General features: G+C 39.5%; 1 protein-coding gene across 3 annotated transcripts in view; it reads left to right on the top strand.

Moving 5' to 3' along the window:
- The window catches only part of ALDH1A2 (aldehyde dehydrogenase 1 family member A2), a 93,747-nt gene that overhangs the window by 24,219 nt on the left and 45,075 nt on the right, over nucleotides 1–24,453 (top strand). For all 3 annotated transcript variants that reach the window (XM_073877079.1, XM_025884168.2, XM_073877078.1), the window contains exons 2-4: nucleotides 14,520–14,624; nucleotides 14,807–14,947; nucleotides 17,813–17,942. In XM_073877079.1, coding sequence (XP_073733180.1) covers nucleotides 14,520–14,624; nucleotides 14,807–14,947; nucleotides 17,813–17,942 — 376 coding nt within the window. The remainder of the gene's footprint in view (nucleotides 1–14,519; nucleotides 14,625–14,806; nucleotides 14,948–17,812; nucleotides 17,943–24,453) is intronic.

Below are 24,453 nucleotides of genomic sequence, written 5' to 3'. Positions count from 1 at the left end.
GGGGGGGGGGGGGGACCAGTAATGTCAAGAGGAATGGAAAAGCTCTGTAGTTAGCATTTAGAGACCTACGGTCAAGTTTTTGCCCTGTAAATTATTTGCAGTATAAACTTGCACAGGTAACCCGAGCCTTCATTTACACATCTGGAAAGAAAATACCTACATCACAGGTTTGTGAAATAGTGAAAATGCTCGGTATACCGTGGGCATCTAGTAATGTTACTAATTTGAATTTTTCATTGACTGTGCATTAAGCACGTACTTTGGGTTAAAACAAATTCCTCTCCCAGATTCTCTCTCTCTGCAGGTAGTTTTCCTCTTCACAGTGTAGTGAGGCGTGTGCTGATGGGCTCTGTTAGCACGGCTCTTGAAGAAGGACTTCTTCATCAGATAGCCCTGTCTTTTCAACCGTGGATTCACAGAGCCAGAGCTTTTCCTGATGAAGCCCGGGTCCTGTCCTCCACAAGGATGTTCTCCTGGCTTCTGTCAGGCGGGTGTGGCTCTTCGGTGGGGTTTCTCTGAGGCGCACAAATGACCGGTCTAGCATTTCACAGAATTAGAATATGAAGTATATTATCTTTGAAGCGCATTCAGAGTGGGAGTTCCACAAATACTTGTGAACATTGTTGTCGCATCTTGCTACTGTGACGGTCTTTCCCTCTACAGAGTAAGAACACGTACTCCAAGGGCAGGCACTGATTCTTACTTCTTTCTGTCTGCCCACCCCGTGCCTAGCAGAGAGCCTAACGTGTGGTAGGTGCGGAGCGAATGATGGCGGCTAGAGGAAGAGTTAAGGATTTGAAGGGAGACGGAAGATGCGCTGCTTCCCCTTCCCATGCAGCTCTTTGCTGCCCTTCTCTTCCCTCTCTCTTTCCAGCTCCTCCCTCCCCATAACCAGTGCTGTGACTCACTTCCTAGCCTTAATTCCCCCTTTTGGAAGATAATACACTATTTCTTTCATGTCCTCTCTTCACAAAAATGAAAGGTGACACGTCTTCGTTATAAAGAAATGGCCCCAGCCACTTCTGGAAAAACTCTCATGGTTAATCAGTTACTTTTAATTTAAATATATATGCTTAATGCTGAATTACACTGTAAAACTCCTGGGCTGATTTATGGTCTCGGTCCGCCTTAATTAACATCGATTCTCGGGGAATAGTAAATGGGAATGGCCTTCAATTGAGGTTGAACAATGAACTCTCTGGGTGTTGTCCAATTTGTAACATGATTTACATGGAAGCAAGCCCTTCCTCTCCCAGGGTTATCCCTTTTTCATCTGGTGTGTGGGACAGGTTATATATAATCCATAGATAGGAACATTTGCTGTCAAATACTCCGGCTGATTTAGAGCTGGGCCACAAAATGGTCACGATTAATAAAGAAGGAGAAAAAACCTAATCTGAGGCTTTGCAGGGATTCCAGGTTCTCGCTATGTGTCATCGCTTGTCCAGTCTGTGGCGTTTTTACGAAGTGGCCATAATGAAAGTCAGATTAAATGCACAGGATATATACATTTAATCAACAGCCATCAGGAGTCTGTGGTGCTGGAAGAGTTATAAGAGCCCTGTGAATGCAAATTTATTGCAGAAGAATCCGAGGGGTGGGGGAATGAGTGTCTGCTGAATGGTACTACCTGACACGGGACACCAAAAAACCTTCCAGAGTGAGTGATTTAAGCGTAAGGTTTGGCTTGTAAAGCTGCCAGCTGCTGGGTTTCAAAACTTGAAACATTTCCAAAACATTGGATGAGGCACTTTATATGTGCACTAGAGTAAATACTCTGGTTTTACTGCCAATTTAAATGTGCTCAGTTTACAGTAATGAGCTTGTATAGGCATTACCGTGTTTATAGAAAGTGGGACAGGAAGAAATGAACATTAACCATTACCAGTAGCAATTCCCATTGCCTTCTACCACAACGCTGACGGCAAGAAAAGTTTCTTCTAGGTTGGGAATATGTCACAACTGACATTGGTGTGTACTTGGCCTTAATGCCGTGTTGCTTCAACAGAGTAACAAATGCCGTAACCCAACGTGACTCTGATAAGGCCGTTCAGACCAGTTGGCTGTTTCTTACTACTTTTCCTAAAACAGATGTCAAGAGCCTTCTCAATACGGGAATCATGGAGCAGTAGAGTAGGTAGGACTGATTGTATATAATTGAGTTTGTTTTAGCCAAGTCTGTTCTCTACAAGGGAATCAGTCATGGGAGTGATTTTTTTTTTCCTCTCTTTAAAAAATTATTTGGGTGTGTTTTGATGTGCTCCATGGAAGCAGTGGCCTTTGTCTTTTGGGATGGCTGGCACCGGAACCCCTTTAGCCGTCTTGTACTCTTGGGATCCTGGACTGGAGACAGGAAGACATATTTAGCCTGAAGGACATAATTTGCTCAGCCTGGGAAAGGAAGAAAATCTAGAAATCGAAGGAGACCCTAGCAGGCACAATGCCTAGAAGAGAGTAGGTGCTTCGTAAAAACTGTTGAGGGAGATAAGGGAAGGGAAGGAGGGATGGGAGGGTGTTAATAGGAAGAGAGCCTGGAAACCCGTGTCTTAAGAGACTTAGCCTCAGGAGTTCAGCTGTGTTTAGACTAGACTTTTTATAACAAAATTGTCCCTACTGATTGCCTGGCACTCCTTGTCTTTATTTCTGCGTTTGTTTGCACGGCTTCTGAGAAACTTTTGGCCCAAGTACACATACTTAGGATAGCAGGATTATGCTACCCAAGAATACCACACTTCTCCTACAGTGTAATCCCTTCTCCATTGTGTGGGCTACTAGCAAAATGCAGACGTTGACCAAAACCACGAACATGATCCGTGTCTGCAGAGAGCAGGATTCTGATGACCCAAGTCTGTGGCTATCACATTGTTCTCCTGCCACGGGCTGTGTATGTTTTCTGGCTGGTCTGGCTTTAATGCTTTTGCTAACTGTGTTTTCACAGCAAAAAAGGAAAGAAAGCTAGTTATCCAGTATTGAATAGTTCAAAATATCCAATACTGGAATGTTCATAGGAGATGAGCTCTAGCTCTATTTTCCCTCTCCTACCCTCACCTTTTCCCTCTACTCCCCATTTCTCTTTCTCTTTGGTTCCCTTCTCTGTTCATCATTTCCCAGTAGGAAATCCGTAAGGCTTATTTTTCGTAGTCTTTAAAATACAACCGTATTTTAAAAAAAAAAAAAATTGTTTTCAACACTGTTTTTTCAGTATTTATTTTCTTTATCTTTTCAGTCTCTTCTTATTTCCTCTGCCATATTTTTCATGCCTTTTTTTCTTCCATTTTTTTATATTTTATTTTATTTTATTTTGTTATGTTAGCCACCATACATTGCATCGTTAGTTTGTGTTGTAGTGTTCCATGATTCATTGTTTGCGTATAACACCCAGTGCTCCATGCAATACGTGCACTCCTTAATACCCATCACCAGGCTAACCCATCCCCCCTCCCCTCTAGAACCCTCAGTGTGTTTCTCAGAGTCCGTAGTCTCTCATGGTTCATCTCCCCCTCCGATTTCCCGAACCCCTTCATTTTTCCCTTCCTACAATCTTCTTTTTTTTTTTTCAACATATAATGTATTATTTGTTTCAGAGGTACAGGTCTGTGATTTTCATGCCTTTTAATCACAGCTCTTTCTAAATATTTCAACTTAAAACATTTAAAAGAATCTTTTCTCATGTCTCCCTTCTGTCTGTGACTGTGACTAGCTTGATGAGTCTCTGGCCTAGGTACTCGGTGGGTCTTTGTGGTTTGGGGGCCCTGCTTGCCAGAAGGCACCCTGCTTCCTCTGAACTCAGTCCTCAAGCAGAGGCTGGGGCTGGGACCCCAGGGCCGCTCAACTGCTGGAGTTGCTGGCAGGGGCCAGGGACCCCTGGAGGGAAGGAGAGCAGCTTGACTTCGATTTCTTCCTTCTCTGTCACCCTCCTTAAACCAGCACATCAGATCATCTTCAAAGAGGAACTGTGAAGTCAAGGAGGAGGGACTGATCATGCCAGCCACATCATTTTATTAGGGATAGAGTTTCTTTCTTCTCCTTTATCTGTTCCCTACCCTGGGTTGTCCTCCCTCATTATTTCTTGTTTTCCTGAAGTGTTCTCCTAACATATCAGCCCGCACCGCTATCTCCCTTCTCTCAGGCGAGCTCCTGCCATGGTTATCTCGACCATTCATCTGGGCACTAAATCATAGAGTACTGCATTATTTAGCTTTTCGGAAAGTAATTTTGTCTTTGAATCATGATTATAAGCCCCAGGACAGCAGAGAGCAGGGTACATATCATCTGTGGGTTTTCAGTAGTACCTCCAAACAACTCAGTGTTTAGAATAGGCTTTTTTTTTTTTTTTAAAGATTTAACATTAGGCAATCTCCACACCCAGCATGGGGCTCAAACCCACAATCCCAAGATCAAGAGTTGCATGCTCCATTGACTGAGCCTGCCAGGCACCCTTAGAATAGGCTTTTAAGAAACATTTGGCATTTTTTTCTATAAACTCAAATTTCTGTTCAGCTGTTCCTTTCTTAGTTCCAACTCACATTTTTCTTTTTTTCTATCAGACCTGTTTCTACAGAGGAGGGTTGGGAGGGCGAGAGTTTTGCAGGTCCCTCAATTTTGTGAAGTGGTTACATTGCACCTGAGAGCCTTAATTCTTCTTTAGACTATTCCTTAGGTTATTATTTTTAAATTCACATAATTTAAAAGGTTAATAGCTGCTCCCCAGTATTTCCACTTCTAGCATTCAAGTAAATTGTATACTCTAAAGGGACCTTCTGTCACAATGCAACTGGATCTTGCATGAACTAATGTGTGTGTATAAATATATGCATTTAAATTTCATTTTCCAATGATTTGTTGATAATATATTGATCTCGGTGCTTGGGACTTTGCCAAATTATACCTTCAGTATTTTTTTTTGTAGATTTCTTAGGAATTTCTATATAGACAATCATGTCTGAAAAACAAGACAATATTACTTTTTAAGCCTTTTTTGCCTTTCATTTCTTTTTCTTGCTTTATTACATGGTATAACATGAAATATTATTACAATATGAAATCAAAATAACTATCTGTGCATACATTAATTTTAATGCAGTAATTAATTGAAAGAACATTGATCTTAAAATGAATTGGGAGCAGAAGGAAAATGCAAAAGCTTTCTATAAAATCAAATGCTAATATCAGCTCTAAGAATAGTAAAGTAAACCTCCATCAAACAGCTGTAGAATACACATTCTTCTCAGGTTCACATGGAGCATTCACTAAGCTAGACCACGTTCTTGGACCATAAAACATACTTTAACAAATTTAAAAGAATGGAAATCATATAAAAAAATACTCTCAGACCACAATAGAATTAAACCATAAATTAATAACAGAAAGATAGCTGGAAAATCCCAAAATATTTAGAGATTAAATAACACATTTCTAAATAATACATGGATCAAAGAAAAAGTCTCAAGAGAAATTAAAAATATTTTAAATTAAATGAAAATAAAACATCTAAATTTGTGGGATGCAGTGAAAACACTACTTAGAGGAAAATTTATAGCATTGAGTTACATATATACAGAAAATAAGAAATAGTCTAATCCTCTATCTTAGGAAACTAGAAAAGGAAAAGTAATATAGATCTAAAGGGAGCAGAAGAAAAATAATAAAAAATTATAGCAGAGATCAGTGAAATTGAAAACAAGAAAACAATAGGGAAAATCAATGAAACCATGGGCTGGTTCTTTGAAAAGGTCAATAAAATTGACAAATATCTAGCCTGTCTAACAAAGAGAAAAAGAGAGGAGACATAAATTACTAATATCAGAAATGAAGAGGGACCATCATGGATGTTAAAAGGATAATAAAGGAATATTGTGAGCAACTATATGCCCACAAATTTGATAACTAATGGGCCAATTTTTTGAAAGACGCATTCTACCAAAACTCACACAAGGAGAAATAGATGACTTCAATAGCCCTATATTTATTAAAGAAATTGAATTTATAGCTACAAAACAAAACAAAACAAAAACCTTCTCACAAAGAAAACTCCAAGCCCAGATACCTTTACTGCTGAATTCAAAGTAATGTTACTTCTACACAGACTCTTCCAGAAAATTGAAGAGAAGAGAATACTTTCCATTTTACTCTTTGAGACCAGCATTACTCAGATACCAATACCAAAGACATTTTTAAAAATACAGAAATTCTTCAAATCTCAACACCTGTTAAATTGGCACCCACTCCTGAGATACTCATCACTTGTTGCCTGCCCCTCCACAGTCCTTTTGAAAAGAAATTGTCCTGACCAAGGACTTGGCCCTTTAATGGCCTCAAACTATACTACGTGACCTTCTTCTTCCTGGTTTCATGTATTTGGACCCAGGGAGTGTCATTTAATTTACATCTGGAGGCACTTGAAAAAAAATGTGCTGCAACCAATCAGATGCTCTTCTCAGGAGCTTGACCTAAGAGACACACCAAAAAGGAGTAGTTGATGTTGGAAGCTGAGGATGGAACTCTTATTGGTTAACCGTAGATGGGCCCTAAAAATTTAAGAAATTGAATTAGTAATTAATAGCCTTTCAAAAAAAAGAGCACTGGTCCAGATGGTTTCATTGGTGACTTCTACCAAACATATCAATTCTCTGCAATTTTTTTTCCAGAAAATAGAAGCAAAAGGAACACTTCCTAACTCATTTTATATGGCCAGCATTACTCTAATACCTAAACCAGATAAGACATTTACAGGAAAGGAAAACTACAGACCGATACCTCTTATTAACATAAATGCAAAAACCCTAAAGAATATTGGCGCATAAAATCCAACAATATATTATACACCACAACAATGTAGATTTATTCCAGGTATACAAGACTGGTTCCTAATTCAAAAATCGTTTACTAGAATTTGTCACATCAACAGGCTAATGAAAAAAATCATGTGATAGTATCTATACATTTAGAATTAACTTTTGACAAAATCTAACACCCATTCATGGCAAAAACTCTCAAAAAACTAAAAATAACCTCAACTCAATGATAAACACTATAGCTAACATCATGCCTAATGATGAGAAATTAGATGCTCTCTGTCTATGACTGGGAACAAGAAACTCCCTTTTGCCACTCCTGTGCAACATTGCGCTGGAAGTCCTAGCTAATACAATTAGACCAGAAAAGGAAATAAAATGGGGAGGAAGAAATAAAACTGTCCAGGTAGAAAATCCCTAAGAATTCACCAAAAATGAAACCCAGAAAAATAAAAAACCCTTCTGGAACTAATAAATGATTGCAAGATATAAGGTTAATGTACAAAAGTCATTTGCTTTTCTATGTCTCAGCAATGAATAATTGGAATTTGAAATAAAAAACACAATACCTTTACATTACCACAAAAAAAAAGAAATAGGTATAAGTCTAACAAAATATATATAAGAATTTTATAAGGAAAACTCTGATGAAATTAATCAAAGGAGATCTAGATAAATGGAAAGATATTCCATGGATTGGAAGACTCAATATTTTTAAGATGTCAGTTCTTTCCAATTTGTTTTGTAGATTCATGCAGTCTCCATCAAAATCCTGGTAAGTTATTTTGTTGATATCAACAAACTAATTCTAAGATTATATAGAGAGGTGAAAAGACCCAACAATATTGAAGGAAAAGAAAAAAGTTGTAAGGGTCGCCTGGGTGGCTCAGTCATTGAGCGTCTGCCTTCGGCTCAGGTCATGATCCCAGGGTCCTGGGATCAAGCCCCACATCGGGCTCCCTGCTCCGCGGGAAGCCTGCTTCTCCCTCTCCCTCTCCCCTTGCTTGTGTTCCCTCTCTTGCTGTCTCTCTTTCTCTTTCTCTCTGTCAAATAAATCTTTAAAAAAGAGAAAAGTTGTAGGACCTACAGTACCTAACTTCAGGACTTATTGTGAGGCTATAGTAATCAAGACAGTGTGCTGTTGGCAGAAGAATAGACAAATAGATTAATGGAATAGAGTAGAGAGCCCCAAAATAAGTACACGTAAATATAGTCAACTGATCTTTGACAAAGGAGCAAAGGCAATAATGGATAAAGAATAGTCTTTTTGACAAATTGTACTGGAAAAACTAGACATTCACATGCAAAAAATGAATCTGGACACTCACTTTACACCTTTCACAAAAATTAACTCAAAACTGATCATAGACCTACATGTAAAATGTAAAACTATAAAACTCCTAGAAGATAACATAGGAGAAAATATAGATGGCCTTGAGTTTGGCAATGAGTTTTTAGATACAACACCAAAAGCATGATCCATGAAAGAAAAAACTGATATATTGGGCTTCCCTAAAAATGAATTTTTTTATCCACTAAGACACTGTGAAAGAGAATGAAAAGACAAGCCACAAACTTGGAGAAAATATTTGCAAAACTCTGATGAAGGACTTGTATCCAAAATATACAAACAACTCTCAAAATTCAATGCTAAGACAAGAAAACAACTCAAACAATGGGTAAAAGATCTGACACCTCACCAGAGAAGATATACAGACAGCAAATGAGCATATGAAACAATTTTCAGCATCATATGTCATTAGGGAATTTCAAACTAGGACAACAAGATGCCGCTACACACACATCAGAATGGCTAAAATCCAAAAAACTGATGATACCAAATGTTGATGAGGATGTGAAGCAGCAAGAGCTCTCATTCATTGCAGGTGGGAACGCAAAATGGCACCCTCACTTTTGGAAGACAGTTTGACAGTTTCTTACAGATCTAAGAGTAAGATCTTACTATGTGATCCAGCAATCACACTCCTAGGCATTTACTCAAATCAGTTGAAACTTTATGTTCATACAAAAACCTGCACATAATAGCAATTTTATTCATAATTTCCCCACACTAGATGCAATCAAAATATCCTTTAACATGTGAATAGATAAACTGTGGAACATCCATACAATGGAATATGACTCAGCCTTAAAAAAATCTTACAAGCCATGAAAAAAATATGAAGGAAACTTAAATGCAAATTGCTAAGTGAAAAAAGCCAGTTTGAAGAGGCTACCTGCTGTATGATTCCAATTATGTGACATTCTGGAAAAGGTAAATTGATGGAGACAGTAAAAAAAAAAAAAAGGTGAGTGTTGATCAGGGGTTTATGAAGAGGATGAGATGAGTTGATGGAGCACAAGATTTTTAGGGCAGTGAAGAAACTATTCTGTATTATACTGCAATGGTGGATACATGATACTATGTTTTTTCAAAACCCATAGAAGTATAGAACACAAAGAGTAAAGCCTAATGTAAACTGTAGACTTTAGTTAATAATGTATCAATACTAGTCCGTAAATTGTGACAAATGCACTACTCTTAAGATACTAAAAAGATATTAAAGATATCTTTTAGATATTAAAAAGAGAAGAAACTGAGGAGGGGGATAGGGACATATGGGACATCTCTGTACTGCATGCTCAGTTTTCTACAAACTCAAAACTGTCCTAAAAATTAAAGTATTAGTTTTTAAAACCAAAACAACATGTCCAGGCAGATTTGAAAAAGAACAAAGCAAAACTTTTAGAAATAAAAACACAGACATTGAAATTAGCAGATTAGATCCAGATAAAGAGAACTGGATAACAGACTGAAGAAACAGCCCAATTGCAACACAAAGAAAAAAGGAGATGAATGGAAATAATGAGGCATTTTTCAGTAGAAGATCGAATGAGTGAATAAATTAAGCTATGCACATACGTGTACCCGTGTAACCTGCACAGTCACCTATCTACATATGTGTAAACATACACATTGGAATACAAAGAAACCATTAAAAAATGTCTGTAGAATATTGTTAAGTTTTTAAAAGCAAGTTGTCCAGCTCATAGAGATGTGATCTTGTTTTATAAAATTATATATATGTATAGGGCTTAGAGATATGACTGTGTGAACTTTGGCTATCTGTGGATGATGAAATTTGAGGTGTTTTTTTTACTTCTCTGTGTTTTTTTGTATAGTTTGAATTGTTTAGAAGAATATATCCCACACTGACAAAAACAATAAAGCTATTTTTACATAAAATATTTTAAAAGAGGGGGGATGGAAAATATGAGTAGATAATGGACATTGAGGGTGGACTACAAAGGTGTAACACTTGGAATTCCAGAAGGAAAGAGTAAAGAGAATGATATTTAAGGAAATGATGATAATGATTAAGAATACTCCAGAACGTATGAGACAGATTTTTCACACACACTGTGAGCACAGTGCTTAATGACTGAGATAAAGAAATTGATTCCTTGGACATATTGTGATGAAACTTAAAAACACCAAGGCAAAGACAAGATCTAAAAAGCAACCAGACAGAAAAGGCAAATCATAAACAGGAAGTTATAATCAGAGATTTACAGCAGACTTCTTATAAACACCATTGCAAGATAGAAAATATTGGAATAATAAATATACTCAAAATATTGTGAGAAAGTATTTGCCTCTAGAATTGTGTAACCTTCTTGGGATATCTTTTGAAAATGAGGGTGCAATAAAAATATATTCAGAATTGAGACTTTATTCCCAATAGATCTTGACTAAATGAAATTCTAAGGAATCATGAGAATGAAATTTAAAAAAAAAATCTTAAATATGAGAAATTGTTTTCTGTACAGAATAATAATTTTATAATAAACCCCTGGAGGAGAGCAATTAGATTTAGTGTTCCAAAGCTATTATAATTGTTTGGGAGGCACATTAAGATATATATTAACTTTAAACTTCAAGTTGTTAAATATGCATGATAAAATATCATGGGTGACCCATGAGAGAATAGAAATATAGTATACAACTTCCAAACCAATAATGAGGAAACTGAATTGTAAAACCAGCATCAGTAGTTAGTCAACTAAAAAAAGAGGCACAATAAAACAGGAAGTAAAATAAGTAAGACAGATTGAAAGTATCTAGTCCAAATATCACACAGTATATAACACAATATATGATTACAATAAATACAAATGTATTAAACTTGCCAGTTAAAAGATAGAGATTTTTATATTGACTAAAATAAAATCTAGCCATACATCATTTAAAGAGACACAGCAAAATAATAAAGACATAGTTGAGAGTAAAAGGATGGGGAAAGATCTATCAGGGAAATACTACAGAAATACAGAAAAGCTTAGGTAGCTTTGCTAATATTAAACAAAATAGGCTATAAGGCACAAAGCTTTATTAGTAATGAAGAGGACCACTTCATATTGATAAATGGTTCTGTTTTACCAGATTTAATAGTTATGCACTTATATTCACTAATAAAATAACCTAAAATTTAGAAAGATAAAAATGATGACCCTAAGGGATATATTGACAAATCCACCACCAAAGCAAGAGATCTCGACACAGCTTTCTAATTATTGTTAGGACAAGCAGATAAAATGTCAGTAACAATTAATTTGTCCTGTTACTGGTGATGTTAACATTGATCGCTTGATTAAGGTGCCATCTGCCAAGTTTCTCTAACATAAAGTTCCTGTTTTTCCTTTGTAATTAATAAGTATCTTGAGGGTGAGACTACAAAAACATCCAGTCTTCCATTATACTTTTATCCACTGATTTTACCATCCATTGATGATGTTTGCCTCCAGCAATTACTGTGGTATTTGACACGTGGTGATTATCTAATTCCATCATTCCTTCACAGCTATTAGTTGGAATTCTGTGAAGCAGAGCTTTACCTTATCCCCCACTTTACATATTCATTAAAAAATTTGTATCATTATGGGTGCCTCTTTAATTCTATGGGTGATAATCCATTGCTATCATTATTTATTTTGTTGCTTAAATTCCCAGTATTGGTCATTGGGAGCCCCTTCACATCAGCTCCTCCTGTGTCTTTTTGGTATGTCTCCACAGGTTTTTGAGTATGTACTTGATTTCCAGCACCACTAAAGGATGATGAGGTAGTTGTGATATTTATTTATTCATTTCTGGAAAGTTCCATAATTTTTTGTGTTCTTTTTTAGCATGGTTGGAAATAAATGATGAGTGATAATGGGATGATGCCTAGGATGATGAAAGAGCAAAATGTTTCAAGATACAGGGAAAGATCACTAAGGTCATATAATGTATCTTAAATTGATAAGATGATCCCATGTATCTAAATGAAAACAGTAAGAGAATGAGTGAGTTTTATCCTGCTAAACAATAAGGAATTTTTCTCTTTGATCTTTGGAAGACCTCTAAGAATCAATAAAAGTCATGAAATATCAATTCTTACACATAGTTAGAACTGCTCAGTACCAAAGCTAAAAACTAAAATTGGACTAGAAAGGTTAGGTTTCATTCAAATAGTGAATAAAGAGAATAAGCAATATTGGCAAGACCCCTCTTCCTTAAGCCTGACAGTGCACTAGAAGTGAAACTGATCTTTCAGTTTTTTCCCTTTGTTTCCTCGGAGATCATACTGTGTTTCAAAGGAGTATGCAAATCTGATGAGCTGGGAACTGTTAGGAAGTTTGTTAAGCTGAGTGGAAGGAGAACTAGACCAGGAGTCCAAGAACTGTGGATCTCATTCAGGCTTGGACACTAACTAGTTGTGTTTCTCTGTTCTGAGCAATCCTGCAAACTCTGATGTAGTGGAGAGAGTGGTGGACTAACTCAGAGCCACAACGAGAACCTGCTTCGTCAGACTCTTAACCTCCCATCCTCTCAACTTTCTCATCTTTAGTAGATAATAAAATCCTGCCATTAGGGTTGTTGCGAATATTTAATGAATTACTGGACACTGGAAGACCCTGGGCAGCTGGAACTACTAGTCATTTTTGCCTGTCCTATATCTAGAAGTATCTGAGTATTGCTTGAATAAATGAATACATTACATTAAGTGTGTGTATAAATTGTACATTTAAAATGTTATGCAATTACAAGGTCATTGTGTTTATGCTTGTTACATATGAATTAAGTACTTATGCAATTTTAAGCTTTTTTCCCCCTTTATCTTAAAAAGCCTTCAGGGGGCGCCTGGGTGGCTCAGTCAGTTGAGCATCCGACTCTTTGATTTCCACTCAGGTCATGATCTCAGGGTCCTGGGATCGAGCCCTGCATCAGGCTCCCTGTTCAGTGTGAAGTCTGCTTAAGATTTGCCCTCTCTTGGGACTCTGGGGAGGCTCAATCAGTTAAGCATCTGCTTTTGGCTCAGGTCATGATCCCAGGGTCCTGGGATTGAGTCCTGCATCCCCTGTAGGGCTCGTTGCCCAGTGGGGAGCCGGCTTCTCCCTCTGCCTGCCACTCCCCCTGCTTGTGCATGTGAGCTCTTGATCTCTCTCTCTCTGACAAATAAATAAATAAAATTAAAAAAAAAAGATTGTCCCTCTCCCTCTGCCCCTCCCCCCTCTTGCCCTAAAATAAATAAATAAATAAAATCTTTAAAAAAAAAATCTCAGGAAAAGAAGGCTCCTTCAACACACGCTCATTGTTTTATCAAATCAAGGAAAAATAAAACTTTGGAATAATCTAGAACTTGATATTTAAAATTGTAGATCTATCCTCATTAGCAGCATCTGTGACTGATAAAATGGCAGAAAATAACAAATCATTGTGTTTATTTTAAACTGACTGATGGCTAATAAGTTCAGAAATTTTCATTGTCAGGCTATAAATTTTGTAGAGTGAAATATCTTTGTGTATTCTTTGAGCTTCCATAGTCCAAAAATATTTTTTTGGATTTCCCTCTTTAATATCAATAAAAATTTTTACATTTCTTTGCCTATATTTTCTCTTTCTTCAGCTCATTTCTTACAAATCTTCTGAGATATTAACTTGAATAATTTTTTAAATTGTTAGTCTCTGCCATTTTAATAGAATCTCCATTTCCTTTATAAGGAAACCAAGGGTCTTAAGAAATCCTTGAGAGACCAGTTTGAAAGACAGGACTTTTCCCTTTGCTGAGCTGGGTAGTCTACCCAGGAAAGGGAAAGAAATCTAACTTGGATTTACACACATAACTTGTTTAACTCACTGACGAGTCTGCTCAAAGTCATGGCTCAGTTCAGGATCTGACTATAAATTAAGTGAATGCTTACTGATTCCAGCACCCTTCAAGTTCCACTGTGAAGGTACTTAAGCCTCTGACAGAGGAACTGGGATCTAAAGTTTGATGACTATCAGTTTGTTCTATGATTTACTCCTTTTGGATATTGGCCAGTTTGGACAATCAGTAAATATTTTCTACAGCCTCCGTGTATTTTTTGTATGTGTGTGACACTCTGTCCTTCCATCTTTGTTTGACTCTCACTGGTTGGCAGGTTTACTCAAGGTAAGAACTACATTTCAATTTGGATAACCTTGAGGTAAGAATAGCATGGAAGAAATTCCTGAATTCCGGGAGAGTCTGGACTGCATACTATTTGAGGGTCTCTTGCACTGCTTCAAATTCTATACTTCGCTTATAGGCCAGCAAACACAGAGAACAAATATTACTACCATGGTACTTCCATAATACTTGGCCCTTGGTTGGCTTCCTATCACCCGTCTCACCGATCCCCATCTGTTGTCTGCTCCCTTAGATTTTTATTAACAACGAGTGGCAGAACTCAGAGAGCGGGAGAGCATTCCCTGTCTATAATCCAGCCACAGGAGAGCAGGTGTGTGAAGTCCAAGAAGCAGACAAGGTATGTCCTTAGCAAAATGTTCCCTATGAAGTAACTGCCTTCAGACAACGGAGCACTAAGCTTATGCTCTTTAGACACCAGCACTGACATTTGTTCGTCACCTGTTCCCTGAAAGCAGGTGGTTCTTCTTTATTTGGAGTGTGGTGTCTCCTCAGTTGTGCCTCTTCCTCTCTCTCAAACAGGCAGACATAGACAAAGCTGTGCGGGCGGCCCGCCTGGCTTTCTCTCTTGGTTCAGTGTGGAGAAGGATGGATGCTTCCGAAAGAGGTCATCTGTTGGATAAACTTGCGGACTTGGTGGAACGAGACAGGGCAGTTCTTGCAGTAAGTAGCCTAAAAAAACACATTAAGTCTTTACTCTAAATTTACCATTCCACGGAAATGCAGATTCCTTAGTCTTTCCAAAAACGTGATGTGAAGCCAACTTGGGGAACAAGGTGAGGAGTCCCTAATACACAGGAAAAATGAGAGGGGTAAGCTTTTGGGATCAGATGGGGAAGTGCAAGACCAGTTGAGAGTCTCTTCTTACTGAATTTTGAAGAACAAAACCATAGCCGCCCATGACTGGTAAGGACCTCCCTACCTTCCTTCCCAACCGTATCCCATCCTCGACAAGCAACACAAAACAAAAACAGGTAAACAGCAGGAAAGTCACCATGAAGCCTGTAGAAAAGCAATCCCAAATGATTCATTTGAGAATCAAATAAGATTTTTTTACCTCCCCAGAGTTAACCTCTCCTGACTAAATAGAGTCCTTCAGAAGCAGAGGGCCTCTCATACACGTCTGCTTTCTTTGTTCTTCTGCCACTTTCTAGAACCAGTAAAAAGGAGAGAGAGCCCGGGACAGCAACGTTCTTTCACTAAAGCGTTTTCTCACCTGAGGAACTTCCTCTCTCTTAGTGGTTCCTGTGTTTGTTTTTGCTCTTTTTAAAATCAAAGTCGATTTCTTAGAGAATATAAACTGCCTGGAAACCAGAACCATTTGGGACTCACTGTGTCGTACACCAGGGATCTCCACCTCGATCACCCACAGGCGATCCATTAATGTTGAGGACCTCCTTGTGTAGTCAGGCATTCGAGTTACGAATGCTGTATCCTCCCCTCTGCGCAGGAAAGCAGGGCACGGTTGAGCTTGCTCTGGGCGAGGGGGGCACGAGTGTCCTTCTTCACTGTCCCATCCACCATGGCTCTTCCCTCCAACCGTCCCCTTCAGGGATCTGTTCCCAGGACGGGAGCACAAATGAATCCCGGAACTCTGTACGTAACATTTCTTTTCTATAAAAACATTTTCTAATCTGGTACTTCAAGGAAAACTGTCCTAATGAGGTGTTTACGCGTTTTGTAAAAAAGGCGTTCCATGGTGACGTAGCTCCTTCTCAGATATTCCCAAGACACGGAGCATATGAGAGACCCTGAAAAGCCCTGCTGACTGTTTCTCACACTTAAACTTAAGCCTCAACACTATTTTTTGTCTAATCTGTCAATATTGTGCAAAACTGAATTCTTCGGAACACTTGGGGGGTATGCTGGTCCAGATGCTTATCTTTTCACTGGATTATAATTTCTTTGCGAGTGAAAACTGTGTTTTACTTCTTTTTTTGTAATCCCAGCACAGTTCCTTGCACATAAAGGTTGGGCGGGAGGGGAGCACATTGATGGTCTGTGTTTGTTTCATTGAGTGAAATCTACACAATATTTACCACATTCCACTAACAGTGTGTACTAGATAATGATATAGTTCATTTCTGCAGTTATATTTTCATGTCATAAAATTCAAATGCCATCCTTTTTCTGACGTTCTGTCTCACTGTGATCCATTCCTTTTTGCCCTTACACCTAAATGAGATTTCTCCTTTTAAACACTCCCGAGCCATAGGAGGAGTAAGTTTTAAGAGATAGCCTCTGGAATATAGAGGAGCTCCTGACCAGAGAGCAAAGTTAGTACCTCATCCAAGTACACATAATTAATTGAAAATAAACACAGGTGAATTTGGCTGGTGTCAGCAGATCATTGGGACCATATAGGTGGCCCAAATTCTGGTTATTGACTCTGCTTCACTCAGTGCTATGTAGACTTTGGCCGTGTGCTCGCTGCATGGAGAACGTAGTGCCCATCTCACAAGTATATAAACATCCTAAAAAGTATGGGGAAATAATTTGATTCCCTTTGATAAAGAGGAACCAATACACAGTGATAATGTGATCTTTTAAAAGAGTCCCATCTTCTACACATAGTAAGTGGGTAAATTGCACCGTAAGTAATTGTATTTTTATGTCATCAAATGGGGAATATTTCCATTTTACTTTTGTCAGCACTCAAGTCATTCTTACACCAGTATGTTATAAAATGTGCTTACAGAGAAGGACGTGAGATTATAAACATATGTATTTGCTTATTTAATTTGTTAAACTTGTAACACTTTTGATATTTCTCAAGTTGAAATACTCTTTTCTCATTTCAGTGTGTCCATTTGGATTTTTTAGTTGTTGCTACAGGTTTAAGCAGTTTACAGAATATGTCATTCAAACAGTAACGTTTATAATCTAGAACTGCTCAATATGTCTATTTTTATTAAATGGACCAGATACTTCCCTATTAATAGGTAATGGTTGTTAACATAAATATTTACAAAAAACCAGCCCTGAAGTTGTTAGAGTGTGAGCTTCCCTAGAGGAGATCTTGTTTATTTGATAGTAATAAATAAACTCGCTGTGCACCGTGGATATTCCATTTCTCAGCAGGGGTCTTGGCAGCAGTGGAAAACGTTTTATATTCTCATCAGTCACATAAAAGCCCATGTCCCCGCTTCTCTTTATAGAATCAGATTACTGGTGTAGACTCCAAAAAATCCCCACGCAGCTCTGATCATTAATATAACAGAAGCTGGTTTGACAGCCAGAACATTTCTTTATCATCAGTTGAAGAAACGTCACGTTTACGTGTTATTGCGGTAGTGGTTCCTGGGGACACCCAGGCACAAGAACATGTGCATGAGTAGTCATTGTGGCTTTCCTAGAAGCTAAACTAAACTGGCGGTGCTAAAAATCTGTTTATTTGGGAAGTCAGAGTTGACCAGGTATGCATCATTATTCATATTCATTCATATTCTCTCTCTTCCTTTTTTTCTTCTGCTCCAGAAATTATTTAGTATATCACTTAGAAAGCTCTCTTCATTTCTTTTCCTACAGACCATGGAATCCCTAAATGGTGGCAAACCGTTCCTGCAAGCTTTTTACGTGGATTTGCAGGGGGTCATCAAAACCCTTCGGTATTACGCAGGCTGGGCTGATAAAATTCACGGGATGACCATTCCTGTAGGTACGTGAAATTTGAGTACGTTGAAAGGGAAACGTGAAGCTCCACCAGAAACACACTTTCACCATCAAACACAAACGGCAGTCACAGAGCAGACGTGAGCACACTCACAGCAGCTGGAACTGAAGAGCCGAACAGAGCACATCACTAACTCTGACAGCATCCCTGTTTCTGTGTGTGGACAGTCCCCACATAAGTGCAGTGGCAAGCCACATCCATGCAGTACTCAGCTAAGGCGCAGGTGGTCTTGTCAGCCGCTAAGTGCTCAGCACTGCGCTCTGTCAGGCGCTGGGGGTGCGGACAGGTGTCGGACGTGGGGAAGTCAGGGAAAATTCCACGAGCGTTAAAACCTGGACCTTCCCCTCCTGAAACATGAGATCTATGTGTTTGGAAGAAAGTACTCTAAAATGTTAACAATTGTCTCTTAGTGGTGAGCTGGTGGATAATTTATTTCTCTTTTTTATACTTGGCTGTATTTTTTATAATGAGCATGAATCACTTTTACAGTCTGTAAAAACAGCAACCATCCTTTCTTTTAAGATCCAGGTTAGGCGACAAAACCCACAACAGAAACAAAGACCTCTATGGGAGAGTTACAATGAGCTGCTGAGTCTTGTGGCTTGGCCTTCAGCGCTGTAGTCCTGTAAAGGGGAGGGAGGTGTCCAAACTGAGTTTGTCAGTGGACAGGTCCCGACCTGCACAGCACTTGCCAGCGATAGCCAATACCAGACTGAGACTTCACAGCAACCCCAACGGGGAAGGCAGTGTTATTAGCATCCTCATTGACAGAGGAAGAAACTGAGGCCTAGTGAAGCTAAGTAGTTTTCCTGATTGGCCGGCAAGTAAGTTGTAGAGCCGAAATTCTGACATTAGAGTCTGGCGAATCACTGCACCAGCTGATCCATTTTAGATTCTGGGAGGAAGGTACCACGAGAGGAGAAAGAGTGGCTGAAGGAGACAGGAGGATGTCGGTAGCGGTGAACAGACGGAAGGAAAGGAAACGTGTTCCTTGAGGACCTTCCGGTGGCTGCCAAGTGCTGTGCCAAGTACTCTCCCTTTGTGCTCCGGAGAACAGCCCCGCTTTCCGTGGGCACGCTAGGAGCGGAAAGTAGGCCGGGCCTTCCTAGGCCAGGTGTTGCTTTACCCGAGAAGGGGCGGCTGGCTGGTAGTGCTGATGGACGACGTGGAGCGGTGCTTCTCAAACTTTGATGCATGTTGTGTGTATCGCTTGGGATCTTCCTCCAGCGCAGTTTCTGCCGGGAGAGACCTGGGGTGGGGCCCAAGGTTCTGCCCTCCTCACCAGCTGCTAGCTGCTGCCTGTGCTGGGGCTTCTCTGCATTGAGAAGGGAGGAGAGGATCCAGAGACCCGCCCCAGCCGAGTGGCTGTTGTGACCCTTCTTCACTCAGGCATGGGGCAAGAAGAGAAGTTGCAGTGAGAGTGGAGGAGGGACAGAGGTGAGACTTCAAAGGTCTGTTTTAAAATTAGCCCCATGAATGACAGCAGCATGCACAACATTAGTCTGTAGGAAATGCGTTTGTAGTAAGAGGCGTTCTTCCTGGCCATCCATAGGTTTTCCTTGTTCAGCAAACTCAGGATGGAGAAGATGGCTCCTTGGGAATGTCAGGCTCTCAGTGCTGTCCTGGCTCCGAGGATTTTACAGAAGCCCTGCTCTCTAGCATCACTGGCGGGATTTAGGAATGGCCTGAGCAGAGCAGGGTTACTGTGTGGTACGAGCATACCTGTCGGAGGGCCTGAGAATGAAAAGCTTTGCTAAAAACAGAACAGTGTCAGCCTTTTTAGGTTGGCTTCTCCTTTGTCAGTGCAGAAAGGTAAATAAAACAAGACCAGGACCAAAGGCCCCGGGTTTTTTGCCCCCCCCCCCACCCCGCCATTTCACTATTAAAACAAATATGTTTTGGGCATTTAAATATCTTTTCTTATGATTTATAAACATTTTAAGAAATAGGATGAAACAGAAGGCTGGACACATAGGTTTGGTTTAGCCTAACCATGTCTTAGTGTTTTTTGCTTTCTTAGAGGAGAGAAGACCCTGATTCAATAAAGATTTCCTGGAGTCTCTGATGTTTGATGCTTATTTTACTTTATCTGGCAAGAGGTGGTTGGTGCACAGACCTCACTGTTTTCATCTGTTGCTCTTTGGAGATCCTGAGGACGTTGACGTAGGAGTTAGAAATACAGGGCTTGGAAAAGGCTGTCATGGGAGTCTCTCTCACCTTTACGCACAAACTGGTGTGCAGCCCGTGAAGGAGAAAAGTGAGGCACTCTCTTAAATCCTAAGTAATGTTTAGTTTCCCTAATTTTTCTTAAAGTGCATTTAGAGGGATACCAGGTGAGGGATGCTCCAGAGTCAGGAGGCTAGGCAGTGCTCCTCAGAGGTTGGGGATTTGAGATGGAAGAGCTCTCACTGCGGTACCTCCCCCAGATGAGGGAAGGCTGGAGGCAGACGGAGGAGGCAGGTACAGTGGCTCTTGCCCGTAGGCTACTGAGAATTCAGCTCCTCCGCCCCTCTGCCTAGTTCAGTGCTTAGGGACTCTAGCTGGACTGAACAGTGGGGAGGGGGGTTAGGCAAAGGTCAAGGAAAGGGGGAGTCATTATTATTCACTTATTTATTCTCAAATGTGTTCAGTCAGTCCCTTTGTGTTTGTCATTTGTAACTCCGCAACATAACATCAGCTTCGTTTTGTCCCTGCATTCTTGGCCTTTCCCACTGAAATCTGGAATATAAGAAGGTTATTAGTCTTTAATGAGGCGGTCTTTATTGTGTTACATACATTTCTTTGTGAAATACCCTAATTTTACATTTGGAATTACAATATAAAGGAATAATGTAGTTTATATGTGCATAGTACTTGATTGTGTAAAATGCTCCTCACCCACAGGACCTGTGTGATTCTGTGTGTGATCCTGTGAAGTAGGTTGGGTTTTAAGAGGTATTGTACCCATTTTACAGATAAGAAAATGAGACAGCAAGGGTTTAGCGTCTTGAACACGGTTACATGGCTAGTAAATGGCAGGCCTGAGATTCAAGCCCAAGTCTCTTTCTGCCTAAGCCATCGTAGACCCTCTTCTTATGGAGACTGGTTCAGCAGCACAGAAAGATGAAGAGGCCAGTCACCCTGGTGACGTCTTTAATCCTCTGCAGGTTTTTAGATCAACAGACTTTTGATTCCTGTTGTCCGTGGCAGTTCTGTTCTGTAAAGTTGGCTTGGACACTAAATCAGCAAATACCAAACTATTGCTTCTAGAGGAAAGACAGGGATGAAAGGTTCAGTTCTGTCTGGTCACCCATAAAAAGTAAACTGGAAAGTTTTTTTTTTATTTCAAAATATAAGATCACTTTGTTTTCATTGAAGGACAACCTATGGTTCATCCAAGCTTAGTACCCAAAGAGAGTAGGAAGAATGATGCTATTGTCTCTTTCACTCCTTCCCATTTAGGGAGGCAGGGCGATCTGCCCTGTAATGGAAAGAGCTCTTCCTTCATCTCCTCTCCCAGGCATCAACTTCAGCCTCTCAGTCATTCATTCTTTCCTTCATGCATTCATTCACTCGACAGGTTTTTTGTTTTGTTGTGTTTTGTTTCTTTCTGAGCACCTGCTATGTTTCCTGTCCTATGTAAAGCACTGGAGATACAAAGGTGAGTAAGTAAGATGGTCAAAGAACAGTAAAGAAAACAAGGTAGACAAGCGATTGCAATATAGTGTGGCTTATTCAGATATGGAAGCACGAAGTTCGATGGGATGTGGTAGGAGAGGCCTCTCACCGGGTATTAAGGCTTCCTGGAGAAGGCAGTGGGATGTACAAGATGGTCGCTGAAGGGCAGTTCAGTGAAGATGGAGGGAGGGCCATCACGGGTGGGAACAGTAGCCTGTGCAGAGCACGGAGGGAGGACGGTATGGTGTGGCAGTGGGTCTGACGGCGTAGCCGGGCCGAGAAGCCGGTGGGGCTCTGGGGCTTGGTAAAGCATGCTACAGGCTGTATTCCAAAGCCGTGGTGAGTCACTGAAGTCTTTTAAATAGACAAATGCCTTGATCAAAATTGCATTTTACAGAGAGCATTTGATTGTATAATCGATATTTAGAGCAAGGACCTGCTCTTTCCCCATCCCCCGAACCGTAGCCTCCCTTTAGAATATTTGAGACGAAGAGAGACAGGTTATGGCATGAGCACTTTGAACCTTCCACTGCGCAACTGTTTCTCCCTCTGGATTGAGAGCCTCTCCCAGCCCTCCCCATTCCCTCTCCCGCAAGGCCCACAGTCAGACACTATCACGGAGTCATGCAATATCAGTGTGATTCACAAGGGTCTCAATGTTGTTCACTTGACAACACTGGTTTTTATTTCCTGCCATGCTATTCAATGGAGCTATTCTTTCTGACTCTAAATCCTACGCTTTGACCCTTTTACTATGGCACCACCTAATTATGCTGATAAATAATAATCATTACTGTGATTTATTGATCACTTTGTGCCCATTATAGTATCTCTAATCTCATAGCAACCCTGCAGAGGGAATATTATTTTCCCCATTTTGATTATTTTTAACCTATATCAAGATCCTCTGTTTCTTTTCATGTCCACAGACTCCTTGGGATGGAGGAAGAATCCAAGCTTGTTTAGAGTTTACTGAGGGAGAAATGGAGGTTAATCGATTTGCATGACTTAAGGTTTTTCTCTGTAACAAGTGTTGATTTTATTGATTTTGTGATATGTAAGCAGGGAAAATGTCCATGCTTTAAGCTGAATTCTGACATGAAAATGGCCTTATGATACATTAGCATATAGCAAAGGCTAAAAAATCTACCCAGATCATGTGTAATTATTTATCCATTACACCCCCTTTCAGATTTACCTTTTAAATTAAAGAATAGGTTAAAAACGTGCAGACATTGACTCATATCATAAGGCATTGCCTTCAAGAGTTCAATCTAGTTTAGTGTTGTTGACTGAGAGTGCTCATGGTGAGGTCTTTGTTCACTCAGACTGAGAGTGAGGAGCTGTTTGCTCAGCCCACCTATAGAGAACCCAGGGTCCTTCGTAGGACCTGAATTGCTGGTTACAGGAGGTTGTGAAGTCTGCTTCAGACCTCTTTGAGAAGTTAGGGTTAAAAAAGACCTGAGGGATCCCAAGGCCAGTCTACTCATTTTTCAGACAAAGAAACGAAGGTCAAGAAGTCACTTTTTTCCAAGAGCACATGATGGAGTAATGGTGGAGCTAAGAGAGAGCTTCCTGACTCAGGAACATGTGATCTCACCTCTGAGAAGCTACTAGCAGACTCCGGGGAAGAACAGTGTAAGCACCATCATATGCTAACGTCAAGTCTCAGTGTTTGTATAGGCCTTTATAGGGTTTATTGTTATAGCTGTAAATGTTCAGTGAGGTCTGTCCAGTGTCAGAATACGTAGGTATTTGCTAGGGGACATAATGGAATAACTCAGTGTAGCTGGTCTAATTGTTGAATACTGGGGTCATCACAAGGATTACTAACTCCTCGAAACACAGACTAGAGATTCCCTTCACTGAATTGTGTTACAGATTTTTATGCTATTAAATAAACTCACTTTTAATGGGTATATAAAATTTGCTGTAGTTCTTGAAATACTCTTAGTATTGTAATTGGAAGCTATTTCTGGAGGTCCATGTTAGATAAATTTCTCCTCGATTTCTGGCACATTTTAGATTTTTCTGATTTTATTGACGTATTGTTTAAACATACTCAAGTTCATGTAGAGACTGTGCCAATGGCCAATATTCCTATGAGAATAAAAATTCTGTAAAAAAAAATATTTCAAGCAACAATAAAATTTGCCTTAAGTAAAGGTAACTCTGAAGGAATAATTCAAATAATGAAATTGTGCTAATTAACTACATAGTTGCTGTTTCTCCTGTGTAGTTTGACAAGTTCCCATCAAAGAACATAGAACAGTGGCTTAACATTTCCCAAATGCAGAAGAAGCTTACTCTGTTACTCATTTCTAGGGGTCAAAGGCTTTTCTCAGTATAATTCTAGAAATGCCTCCATCTACACACAGTCAATAAAGTTTGATCCATAGGTTAACCAGATTCATGATATAATGTATTTAATTGTAAGATTTTTATATTCTTCCTGAGTTGTAAAAATTCAAATATAAAAACACAGAGAAGTTGTCTCTGGGTAGATCTTAAACTCCTTTCAAGAGCAGTATCTATTACCCTATATTTTTTACTTTTTTGAGTGAAAGAGAAAAGAGGCTGAGAGATAAATTTCCTACACGTGTGATTTTGTATTTCTGGTTTGGTATCTCATCTCTTTTAATTTTCTCCACCATAGTTATGATCTAACTTGTTGGCTCAGAATTTGGAATCCAGAATATTTTTTCTGGTATTCTCATCAAATACAGTCCTTCCTTGCTGAGTCTGAACTCTCAATATCTCATATTTGGTAAGAAGACCTAAGATCATCATAGCCTTAAAACAGAGTATCTGAGTTTGGGTGGAGATTTTTTCTTTTCCC

This window comes from Callorhinus ursinus, unplaced genomic scaffold (assembly GCF_003265705.2).
Source record: "Callorhinus ursinus isolate GAN/ISIS: 27379988/994484 unplaced genomic scaffold, GSC_fseal_2.0 scaffold25, whole genome shotgun sequence".
NCBI classification, from domain to species: Eukaryota; Metazoa; Chordata; class Mammalia; order Carnivora; family Otariidae; genus Callorhinus; species Callorhinus ursinus.
This window is presented reverse-complemented; position numbering and strand designations above follow the sequence as displayed.